At 47.4% G+C, this 12,537-nt stretch overlaps 1 protein-coding gene across 4 annotated transcripts in view; it reads left to right on the top strand.

The window, feature by feature from the left end:
* greb1l (GREB1 like retinoic acid receptor coactivator) overlaps positions 1–12,537 on the top strand; it is a 77,473-nt gene that overhangs the window by 50,285 nt on the left and 14,651 nt on the right. For all 4 annotated transcript variants that reach the window (XM_084481062.1, XM_084481061.1, XM_084481063.1 and 1 more), the window contains exons 3-15: positions 3,373–3,532; positions 4,016–4,198; positions 4,966–5,142; positions 5,545–5,721; positions 6,028–6,150; positions 7,184–7,309; positions 8,265–8,402; positions 8,536–8,661; positions 9,332–9,475; positions 9,988–10,173; positions 10,519–10,818; positions 11,356–11,484; positions 11,872–12,006. In XM_084481062.1, the coding sequence (XP_084337188.1) occupies positions 3,376–3,532; positions 4,016–4,198; positions 4,966–5,142; positions 5,545–5,721; positions 6,028–6,150; positions 7,184–7,309; positions 8,265–8,402; positions 8,536–8,661; positions 9,332–9,475; positions 9,988–10,173; positions 10,519–10,818; positions 11,356–11,484; positions 11,872–12,006 (2,101 nt within the window). In that variant the 5' untranslated portion in view covers positions 3,373–3,375. The remainder of the gene's footprint in view (positions 1–3,372; positions 3,533–4,015; positions 4,199–4,965; positions 5,143–5,544; positions 5,722–6,027; positions 6,151–7,183; positions 7,310–8,264; positions 8,403–8,535; positions 8,662–9,331; positions 9,476–9,987; positions 10,174–10,518; positions 10,819–11,355; positions 11,485–11,871; positions 12,007–12,537) is intronic.

Here is a 12,537-nt window from a genome sequence, read left to right as displayed (position 1 = left end):
CACTGCGAGCTGAGAAGAGGCTCTTCTCACACACCTTACCCACACACATAACGTAGCTTCATGGCAGGGTTAGTGGAGGCGTCACTCTGCATGAATGAACGGATGCCGACTTTAGGTCCTACTATGAGGATTGTATCAATGTTGAGTTGGGGTGGGTGTAGGCAAGGATGCGGCAATACGATACACATTGAGATACAAGGGTCACGATTCAATATATTGCTTATTATTCTTTCATGATGGGATGTACTGCAATGATTTCTAGGTAAAACTGGTCTGGACGTCTGCACCTTCTCTGAACGTTGTTCTAATGATTAGATCAATACCTCATGATCACAATACTGTTATAGTGGAGATAAATGACACAGGGGGGGAATCATGCCAGACAGGTAATACAGCCAAGAACCACGTGTTAGCTATCTCAAAACAACATGCAGCGTCCTTATAAATCCAGAGAGATGATGAGATGAGATGAATTTTGTTTTATGGTTGTAGATGTATGTAAACTAAGGGTGTACCACAAGAGACTCACACTTACTGGAAATTGTTTTTCTGAAAGCCAGATCGGAAGTTTTTCTGTATCCACTGCTTTGCCTCAAAGCATTTTGTTGCATTAAGTCTGACAGTCAGTTGCTCATTTGTACTTTCATTTCTTTTGTATCAAAATGGTGTTGGGGGCAATCCATTTGACAGTGTGTCAAATGGATAGCATAACTCACAGATGAGAGCACATGGATGGACTCTGCCCAGTTTAGAACACACACTTATTTTTGGTCTTTTGCGCTCTCTCTCTCTCTCTCTCTCTCTCTCTCTCTCTCTCTCTCGTTCTTTCTCTGTTTCTATCTCCCTCTCTCTCTCTTTCTCTCTTGTGCTATCTCTCTTTATTTCTGTCTACCCCACACTCTCTCTCTGCCTCTCTTTCTTCCCCTCAGTCTCGCTCTATTTCTCTTCCCCTCTCTCTCTCTCTCTCTCTCTCTCTCTCTCTCTCTCTCTCTCTCTCTCTCTCTCACACTCTCTCTTTCTTTCTACTGCTCTGGGGGGGGGGGGGGGGGGGGGGGGGGTTCTTAACTGTTCCCAAGCAGCTGAGGCCTTCAACCTGGGCCTAAACTTGGCCACCGCTCTCCTTGGTGTGCAACACAGGTGTCCAACAGTGTAGCTCAAGGACAAATGTAGGAGGAGGGGAGGGTTTGGGGGTTGTCTCAGGCCAAGAGCATATGTCAGGAGAAGCAGCCGACAAGACCTACTTGCTGCCTTTTAACTCTTTTTCATCCAACTCCAAGTTGAATGCTTTTGATCACTTGCCCGGGTCGGATAAACATGGATAGTGATTTGTTTTTGAGGGGAGCTCACGAGGGAACATTCCTGTCACAGAGTGGGAGCATGGGGTGGATTGGATTAATTTTTCACTTACCTTCCTTAGAGCAAACCCAACCCAAAGCGAATATAGGTTTTTCCCAACTTTTACTGACACAAAGCTTGAAATCGAGACCTTTCCCTGTTTTGGAACAAGCATTGTAGTAAATCTTTGATCCCAACTGATGATGTAGTGGCCGTTGAATTTATAAATTGTATAAACAATTGGGGTAATTGTTCAGTATCATCAGGTATTAGGATCGGGTTTGTTTGAGCTCAGGCGGAAATCTCCCTCCCTTTATTTTGGTTTCTCTTTATCTCTCCCCACTCTTATTTTTCCCTCTAACCCCGGATACTCCCTTTCCCTTTTGGTTCCTCAATTTTATTTCCACTCCCTCCACATTCTGTCCATCCGTGGTCTGGTGCACGTCCCTCTGTCCGGTCCAGCTGCCATCCTCCAGCAGAGTGCCAACCCAAACCCCCGGACCCCCCTCTGCTTTACCCTGACAGATGTCCCCGAGTGCATAGCGGGGCAATGGGGGGTGGGCCGGACAGAGGGACACAAGACACGAGACAGAGCATTGAGCAAAGGAGAGAGAGACAGATAGAGAGGCTAGTCAGACAGGCTTATCTGGTGCATGTGTCCAATCTATCATTGTAGGAATATATCTGAAATGATTATTTTATCACTAGGACTAAAGGGGGACGAAAGCTAAAGTGATACAATATATAATAACGTTTTCCACAAAACAGTGAAGGAAAAACATTGATCACATGAAGAAAGGCTAGTATTATGCACATGAAAGATGTCTGCAAAACTCAAGTTTCTGATCCCAGCCTCACTGTACTTTGAATGGGCTGCAGTGTTTCCCCCTCATGTATCCAGCAGTGGCACAGCGCCACCACTGGAAGACTAGCGCCACTGCAGAAATAACTTTAAATAAGAAATATATAGTCATATTTTATATCGTTCCTTTTTAACAAAAAAATTGACATACTAACACTTCAAAAAGTGGAGGAAATCAGTGGCTTTGTGATCCAGTCTGAGAGCGACTCAGTCACTGCAAGGCCTCCATTTAAAGGAAAACACATGCTGGAAGATACCATTTTAGGTCCTGTGCATGGGTTGCAATATACTGATATATAATATGTACTGACTTTTTTGCATTTGCCCCCGCAGCGATAGCGCTATACAAGATCATATGAAACAAAAAAGTGGCTTAATAATAGAAAGTGCATGTGCCTATTTGCTTGTGTGGAACAGAAGCAACAGTATTATGAAACCCAGATGGTGGGGTGGCTACACATTGCAGGCTGAAATACGTTGCGTGAGGACAAAGTGCTCCAGCATGTTATTTGTTATTGTGTTCCACCATTCAGTGTTATGCACCAGAGACCTAATGGTATCACTGATCACACTAAAACCTCTCTGCTGCGCCCGGCTGGAAAGATCAGAGGGGAAAACCTGGCTAATATACTTGTCCATGTGTATACATGAGTATCATTTGTGATGGATATGAGGATGTTTGTTTACATCCACGGTTGTGTATATTCTTTCTCCCTTGCACAAGAAACCCTAAACAGCTCTCTCTCTTTCCTTTTTTTAACTACGCAATCATTTGTACATCTTCTACTAATCAATCTTCTCCCTCTCTCTGTCTCTCTCTCTCTCTGTCTTTCTCTCTCCCTGTGTCTCTGTCTCTGTCGCTCTCTCTCTCGCTGTCTCTCTGTGTCTCTTCTCTTTCTCTCTCTGTCTCGCACAGCTTCTCTTTTATTTCTCTCTGTGTGTCTTTATCTTTCTGCCTCTCTCTGTGTATGTCTCTCTCTCTGTGTCTCTCTCTCTCTCTGTGTGTCTCTCTCTCTCTCTTTCTCTCCCTCTCTTGCTCTCTCTCTCTCTCTCTCTCTCTCTCTCTCGCTCTCTCGCTCTCTCTCTCTCTCTCTCTGTCGCTGTATCGTGTGTGTCAGTATACACGTATAAAATATACACAGATAAACTGAACCCCCTGTCTCTCTCTGGTCCAGATAATGGGGAACTCCTATGCTGGACAGCTGAAGTCGGCCCGGTTCGAAGAGGCCCTCCACAACTCGATCGAGGCGTCGCTGCGCTCCAGCCATGTCGACCCGCAGCCCATCTTCACCCAGCTCTACCTGGAGCCCGAGCAGTATCCTGGCAACATGAAAGGTATGTACTACCACACCGACTGGTCGCCGAGGACAACGGTTTCTACAGAGACGACATATGCCTGCGATGATGTAATCCCTGCAGAAACATCCTGACAGACTCTTGGCTCTGACGCCGTGTCTTTATACTCTTATGTTTTTGAATTTTAAATAGAAACACCCCCGTCCGCCTGGTTGGCTACTATAGCCTGATAGAGGATTAATAGATAGATGTGTTGGTGTGTTCGTTTGGGAACGACATCCCAGAAATGATTTTATACTTGTAGTAACTTACACTACATGGTCCTATCACCCCCACCACCTTCAAAACACCAAATATATAGTCCGATTAATCAAGCTATGTAAAAATTCTGTAAGCGCGAAAAAAATCAACAACGGCTCTCAAAGTCCCACACAGCTAAACCTCCCAGCATAACCAGTGGCTGTGAGAACAGCACTGTTGCACCGTGTGCAAACACCCGTACTCTCTGTACTCCTCCCCCAGACGTCAAGCCCAAGGTGGAGCTGTCGCTGCACGGCGGGGAGCCGCTGGGCCCCGTCCTGCTGCTCAACGGACACTCCTCCCAGGACCTGGAGGAGCTGGAGGAGGACGACGACTCGGACACCAGCAGCCCCCCGCTCCCCTACCTGCAGACCCCCGCCCCTGACGGCTGCTGCACGCAAGACGGTAGGGCCGTGTGTCCCGTGTGGGAGAGACGGAGGGGGTCCGTCTAGCCCCCCCCCCCCCCCCCCCCCCCGGCCCCCCACCCATGCAGCCCTTGGTCCGTCTCTTTGGGCGGTGCTAGAGTGACCCCATCGGGGAGCCTACTCGGTCGTTGACACTTTCCTCCAAAGTGGCGTACTGTGGACTTAGTTGAAGGTTATTAATAAGAAGCGTAGTTCGGGATGTGACTCATGAGCTATTTGCTGGTTAGGCTGCAGGCATGGTATGGAACCACCCCTGTATGAGTGTGGTGTTCTCAAGATTCAAATGAATCTAATATCTGCTTGTGTCATGGCAAAGGTGGACTTGACCTGACCTGATATCATGTAAGCATCGCTTCAGCTTAGAAGCTTGTTAAATGATGGCTACTTCTCTTTGCTAAATATATACGAGACCAAACCGTCAATACACGTACGAACGCAACTGCCCTGAGACGAGATCCTTTCAGAGAACACAAGGGGCTTAATTAATGTCCCCATGGCAACCAAGGATGCCTAGCTACCTCCGAGGTTCAGGCTAGGGGAGACAACACAGGAAGCTAATTAGCAAAGGCTTCTCAGCAGGGTCCATTTCGACTGGGCGTGTCCTTCCATATTTAAACCACTTCTAACGTTGTGTGTGTTCCTCTCTCTCTTCCTCTCGCTCTCTCTCTTCCTCTCACTCTCTCGCTCTCTCTCTCTCACTCGTGCACGTGCACACCCTCCACCACTCCCCCTCAACCCCACCTCCAGGGTTCTGTCAGGCCGGGAAGGACCTGCGCTTGGTCACCATAGCAACAGAGTCTATCAAAGTCCCAGCTGGCTTCGAGCTGGTCGGGGCCAAGTCCCCCAGCGTCCCCGAGCACGTCCTGGTGTGTGCTGTGGACCGGCGCTTTTTGCCCGACGACAACGGGAAAAATGCACTTTTAGGTCAGTTGGCCACTTCATTATGCGTTGTATTTTACGTTCTTGTAAATACATTTATGTAATATTCTGTGAACTACAAAGGGACATTTTCCAGGGAGAATGATTCAATTATTGGGGGAAATAATTTTTTGGATCATTTTTGTTTTTTTGTGTGTATTCTATGCATTATAATGTAAACACTATCTTACTAGATAAATTATTTCAATCTAAATATATTATTTAAATCTTGCTCAACCATCCATTTACAAAAAAAAAAAAAAGCATCACAGTTCATCTTATATTTTCATTATACGTGAACACTTTTGGAAGCACATTTTCCATTGTCATGTCGTTGGTATCATTTGTATATATGCAGATCCTTGTTGGCTGTTGGTCCTAATCCAGCCCTCTTGTGTTGGTTCTCAGGGTTCTCAGGGAACTGTGTGGGCTGTGGGGAGAAGGGGTTCCGCTACTTCACAGAGTTCTCCAACCACATCAACCTGAAACTGTCCACTCAGCCCAAGAAGCAGAAGCACTTAAAATACTACCTGGTGAAGACCTCTCAGGGTGCTCTGTGCAAGGGCCCGCTCATCAGCTGGAAAGGTGTGTGTGTGTGTGTGTGTGTGTGTGTGTGTGTGTGTGTGTGTGTGTGTGTGTGACATGTTTTCCCCCTTTTTGAGGCTCGCAGCAGCTTCAGTGCTGCATTGTTATTATCTGTCTTTAGCAGAGAGTTTTATTTGAAGCAGCATCCAAACATCAGCAGGGATTCTGCATCTTGTTTAATGATGGCTCCGGAACGTTCTGGTTGGGCGTTAATACCCTCGCCACCACACCATCCTGCCCCCCCAATCGTACTGATAAAAAGGATGACAATGAACCAAGTTTCCCCTGGCTTCTCCTCTCTCCCAGACTGTAAAACACGCCAGTTCTCCAACAGCGCATCCACCTCCAAGCCCAGCTCCTCGTCCTCCGTCAGCAGTAAGGAAAATGGAGGCACGAACGGCCACAGCTCCTCTCCCTACTCCCTCTCAGGTAAGCCCCCCATCCCTCTTTTCCCTCCTTAAAGAGGTTGCTACGTCATGTGGGCTACCCATTAATCCCATGAAGTGTCATAAGTTTATGGGCACAACGAGTGGTACAGACATAAGCATCCATGTAATATATAATGCATAATAATACATATGATATAATACGTTAATACGTTTAGATCAGGGGGGCTCCAGCACTCATTGAGAGGCTATATCAAGTATCTATTAAAAGGGCCGTACCCTATCCAAACAGTATCCAAGGACGACTTCCCAGAGGGTTTTGTGAAACAAACCATGCAACTCGGTTTAGCCCCGAGCACGCGCCATAAAAAAAGACAACATTTCTCACTGATATAAATACATTTCTTCTATTACTATTCACCCACCCACTATTCTGTGGTCTACGGTATTGATTTCTTCTGAAGGCCATTTGGAGCGGTTTGAGAGCACAAGCAGGCCAGGTGGTTAAGCACATTGTCAACATGGTTCTTGGCTGAGCTCTCCTGACTGTAACCTTGTGATGGGCCTGCAGTGCAGCGCGGCCTCAACGCAGCTGGAGCCAGTCATGCTAGCTCTGAGCTAGACCATGATGGGCCACGGTGACATTTCAAGCTCCCTCGCCAAACCACCAAGGATGAAACTAGTTTGGTTTTCACAATAACAGCATAATTCATGTGCCTAGTGCTTTAACATAATACTAATATTAAATCCCATGCAGATATTGGTTTAGAAAATGTGGTTAACCAGGTAAAATAGGATATACGATTTATAGATCCCTCAAATGTACTAGATAAAAATAGATTAAAAAAAAATTTCTATTGAAATGACATCTGAGCTCAATGACCAATCAGCACACGCCTTTTGAGTTGATTTGTTAAGTTTTAGGATTTAATGAGTCTCAGTGAATCAGTGAACGGACATCACATCCATAAGTGTAAGAGAATACAGGATAAGCAGGCCCTGCTGTGTGGTCAGGTTTATTACTGATTGATCCTAATTTGGTTCTGTTTGTTTTGCTTGTTTGTTTGACCTTCTAGATTCCCCGCCGACCAGAACTGGACAAGTCTCCTCTGTGTTTTTCGGAGGGCAGGACCTCAGCAGAGACTGCAGTTTCCTCAAACCTTTGGCCTCCACCCCTGGCAACAACAAGACATTACCAATAGGTGAGCACTGCGCAACCACTAAATCAATTCATTCATTCATTCATCCATTACATCTATTCGGTTTTGAATGTTGTTTGACGACTACGGATTAATCAAATTGAAAGAGCAGAGAAAAGTCTATTTTTATATGATACACAATTTGGTGGACGCTTTTGGCCAAAGCATCACTGAGTGAAATCATCCTGAACTCTACACGACAGATTCTGCTTGAACTTTTCACAGTGCACAGTTAATGCTTGTGTGTGTGGAGGGCAGGGGGTCCGCCTGAGCATATTAAGGCTTGCATCAAGGCTTTTTAGCTCAGACCTTTCCAAGGATTAGGACCCTGGCCCGAGTAAGTCCTTAGCTCGGTTGGCTGGTGCATGGCCCCTCGACAGCATGCTGCAAGGCGTTGCCTAGCTACCAGTGTGTTTACCCAGGTTAGCATATGGCAGATGGAGCCGTAGATTCGTAGGTGCCGAGATTAACGTCTCACACTCATTGCCTGGAGTAGACACACAAACATTCACACACATGAGAGTGTAAGCACGCAATGTAGTGTGTGTGTTAGTGTGTGTGTGTGTGTGTGTGTGTGTGTGTGTGTGTGTGTGCGAGGCACGGATCAATACTAAAAGAAGGATCCCTGTAATGAGTTTTTAAGACCTGGCTATCCATTAGCCCCTTTACAAGGTTGTGATATTGACAAGTAAGCGCTACGCACACCAATCCATCTCCCTGTGTGTAATGCATACACTGTGCAAATGCGATTGGAAGAAGACCCATTGGGTCTTTGACAACAGTCAATCATCTATTGGAAATCTATAGCTCAGTGCTGCTCCTGACTCATCTTTATTTATTGGCCGCTCTGTGTTACTGTTCAAAATTAAGGAATATTGTCGCTGAAATGCCTGACTGAAATGTACTCTAAATGTTTCATGTGTGTGTGTGTGTGTGTGTGTGTGTGTGTTGTGTCCAGTGCCCACGGCTCTGAGGGCGAACGGCCCCACCAACGGCCTGGGCGTTGAACCCCGCCCCCCGCTGCTAGGCCCCTCCCAGCCCTCATTGGCCCCGCCCAGCCAGGCCTACCGCAGCGCCGACCCCGGAGACAGTCCCTGTAAGCCTACCTCGACCCCCCCCCCCCCCCCCTTCCACCCCCCCCTTCCACCACCATGTCGGCTGTCATTCCCTTTATCCCGCGTCTTTGTGTGAGCCTGAGTGTGTTCTCCGTCCCGCCCCCCCCACCGCAGCGTCTTCTACCATGAACTCTGCCCCGCCAAAGAAACGCCACAGGGGCTGGCATCCCGGGTCTCTGGTGCCCGTACCCCCCACCGCCATGCCCGTGCCGGCCATCCGGCCCATCGCGTGTTCCCCAGGTCAGTACACACACACACACACACACGCACACACACCCTCCGCAGCCCACCCTGCCCTGTGTCGTAATGTATTCCGCTGGGGTTGGTTGGAAGTTTGACCTCTTCTGTCATGGAGCGCTCGACGGCCTGCAGGTCAAACACACACTGTGTGTGTGTTGGGCTATGTGTGTGTGTGTTGGTGGGTGTGTGTACGTGCGCATGATGTGTGTGAGAGTACGTAGTCCCGGGGGGGGGGGTTTCTGCAAAGTTATTGACTATACCTCGACTGTGGATCAAACAGTCAAACGAGGAGTTTGATAGAAGGAGCTCTACCCAGAATTGAAAAGTGCTTTCACCTGAAGGAACTCTGTGTTTGGCCTTCAATGCAAAGTAGAGCCGCACAGCTCTTTCATTTGGAAAACAGACACACTCTACCTATTCTCTATGTATTGTACACATTGTGTTCACACAGTAAAGGTGTCTACTATATCGTTTTTTCTTGAGTACTTATGGTGTACTTCTTATTCTCTCCTACTATTTTCATCTCTATGGTCATGCGCCAAACACCAAAACAAATTGACGTTCCTTTTTTTTTTTTACTTGGCAGTAAAGTCAATTCTGAATCTGAATCTGATTCTGAAAGTGGTTCCCAGTATTGATCTCGTGTCCTCACGTGACCTCGTGTCCCCAGGGTCCGTGCTGGCCATGCAGGCCGCGGTGGCGCCCCCGCCCGCCGCCGGGCTGATCCAGCCCCAGCCCCTCACCGCCGGGGAGACGGTCATCGTCCCCGACAACCTGCTCAACTCCTCTGGCGTGCGGCCCGTCATCCTCATAGGTACGCTGCGGCGCCGCGCGTTGTGTGTACATAACCGTGCACCGGGTCCAGTGTAGCGGGCGGGAGGGAGGTTAGCTCTACTGCAACATGTACTGCTGTATCTTCCAATGACCACAACATTCTGATTGGACATCTTTAAAAAAAAAAATATATACTATATATATATATATATATATATTTTTTTTTTTTTTTTTAAGATGTCCACGGTGATGTATTTATATATATATATACATATTGGTTTGATTACATGATGATTGATGAACGCAACACTATGCAATTTAATACAGGCTACTAAGAGTCCTACCCTTTGGAGCATCACTCAATTAGTTAATAACTACCAGTTCATATTTGTAGGTTAAATGTGTATATAATAATATACGTTTCATCTACAAACAACAGGATAAACACTGATTGATAAGATGAAGGTAGGCTCCACACGGAGACACCGCGGTGGGTCTGTGTAGTGGGGTCCACCCTGCACAGGGTTACACTCATACTGTCCTCCTCCACAGGGCACGGCACTTTACCCTACTTCTACGGCAACGTGGGGGACATCGTGGTGAGCCCCCTGCTGGCCAGCTGCTATAACACCAGCCAGCTGACGGACACGACGCGGGAGAACCTGGGCCTGAGCACCGGCCAGCTGCTGAGCGTGGAGACCATGACCCTGCTCACCCTGCAGTACCTCGCGCGACTCGGTACGTCACACACTCTACAGACACGGAGCGCTAAACACACAGTGACACGCCTCCCCCCTGGTGAGGTCACCGGTGGAGTCGACTTTGAAATGACTTGTAATGACTAATCGTCAGCCAGTGTCAGGTTAGTGGTCGGGGTCCCGTGACGTGTATCCATAGCCTCATCTGACCTTCCTACCCGTGTTCACTTTGCTCTTGTCTTTTGAAACGTTCAACGCAGAGATTGATTTAAGGTCACAGTTGCTTTGTCTATGTGTGTGTGTGTGTGTGTGTGTGTGTGTGCTAATCTCCTCTGGCGCTGTGTGTGTGTGTGTGTGTGTGTGTGTGTGTGCGTGCGTGGAGCAGGCCCGACCCAGATCCCGCTGCGAGAGGAGTTTGAGCAGATCGTGCTGAAGGCCATGCAGTGCTGCGCGGGCTCCCCGGCCATCTCCCCCTCCCAGCTGCCCTGGCTGGCCCGGCTGGAGGCCAGCGTGTCGGGCGGGGGGGTCCAGGTCCTGGTCACCGGCGGCTCCCTGGGGGAGGGCATCTCGGAGTCCCTGCGCTCGCTGGGCGAGGGCCCGCTGCCCCAGCAGTGCCTGCCCACCTACGTGGTCATCATCTGCGTGGCCAAGATGGGCGGCACCGAGTTCTGCGTGCTGGTGCTCGGTGAGGGACGCTCTGTTATGGTCGTTTAATTGCATTTGTTCAACAGAGAGTCTAGAGAACCCTGTGTGTGTGTGTGTGTGTGTATGACACCACACATACGTCCACAAAAAGCACGCACATATGAATGACAGGTCCTACTTTAAACGCATTACTGTAAAAGCTAGGTTTACATGCACTACCTTGTGCCCATAATAGCGTGTTAGAATCCAGAGAGCAGCTGCAACTTTGAATGACATGGAAAGTCTCTAATAATAGATTGAACCCATGTTTTATACTTTTATTGCATGGAACACACATGTATCAATAACAATTTAACATAATAGGTACATTATGTTATTTATTACATGGGGGCCTGCAGTGACACATTGAACACATGCTCTTACATGGAACTATAAAACCGACGGTCACTTAGCAACACCGAGCATACCTGACTCACAGCGTGCCACAGGGCCGTATCTGAATGCATCACTGAATGCCCATGCTCCTGATGGGCATAGAGCTAAACCACCGTTGTGCTCCTTGTGTCCGGGGGGGCAGGGAAGTACCAGGCGCGCGCGCTGGCCGAAGGCATGCTGAGCACCAACGAGTTCCTCAAGGAGATCAGCTACGAGCTCATCACGGGGAAAGTGAGCGTGCTGGCGTCCCACTTCAGGACCACCTCGCTGGGTGAGTGTCTGGGCAGTAAGCTCCGAGTGGTTCAATTGTTTTTTTGCTCTAGAAGACGACATTTTGGAACAAGCCTTTTTTTAGCAAAATGCATCAGATTCAGGCTTTCAGTGTCATTCACATGTATCATTTTTTTAATTGTAGAAAATTGTTCATATTTATATATCATTAATATTATCTACACTTGTTTTCTTTTACTTTTATTATTAAATTTTTCTTTTTTATGTTTTCTTTTTTTATTTTATGACGATGATTCTATGTGAAGCACTTTGATTCTGCCTCGTGTATGAAAAGTGCTATATAAATAAAGTTGCCTTGCCTTGCCTACCCCTGTCCTTGGTGTGTTCTACTGTGATCTAACGTGATGTCGTCTGTGATTGGTCTCAGGGGACAACCTAGACAAGCAGCTGGTGAAGTACCAGCGCCGGCGTAAAGGCCTGGTGGTCCAGCCCTTCCAGGGGGAGGTCAGCGAGCACCTCCACTCCCAGGAGGCTGCCAGCATGCTGCCCCTCGCTGACCAGGGTAAGGCCGCTACCCCCGACCCAGACCTCCCCGACCCCCGAGCTCAGCTCTGATTTCAGCAAAATCACACTCTTCTGTTGTTGGATCCTTTCTTTATGTCTGGAAACCGTATTATTTTATTTAACCATTATTTTTAGCTTACATTTTTTTTGGTTTAATTTTTACCTGAAGTACTGGAAATAATTCCACTTAAATGTGATTATCATGTGATTAACATCATTTAATCATCTCATTTTGAAACCACCTATTAAGGGTACAAATACTCGAATTGCAAAGAAACCCATAGATTAAACGCGTAAAAGGTATATATTGAACATCGATTTTTCTTAACACTAGAGGGCAGAAACTCTCCTCTGAAGAGAACACACTCCTCACACCCCCTCTCCCTACTTGTCTTTTCCAAAACAAAGCTATTAGAGCTATTATTAGCCTGGAAGATAAGATGCATATTTATTTATCCTGGACAGCAGAAACTACAGTAAGAAGAAGATAGATAACTTTTCTCATTAAGAATAAAAACTACAAAAATAC

This window comes from Micromesistius poutassou (assembly GCF_964030765.1).
Source record: "Micromesistius poutassou genome assembly, chromosome: 16".
NCBI classification, from domain to species: Eukaryota; Metazoa; Chordata; class Actinopteri; order Gadiformes; family Gadidae; genus Micromesistius; species Micromesistius poutassou.
Note: the sequence above shows the minus strand (reverse complement) of the source record. Positions and strands in the feature narration are given on the sequence as shown.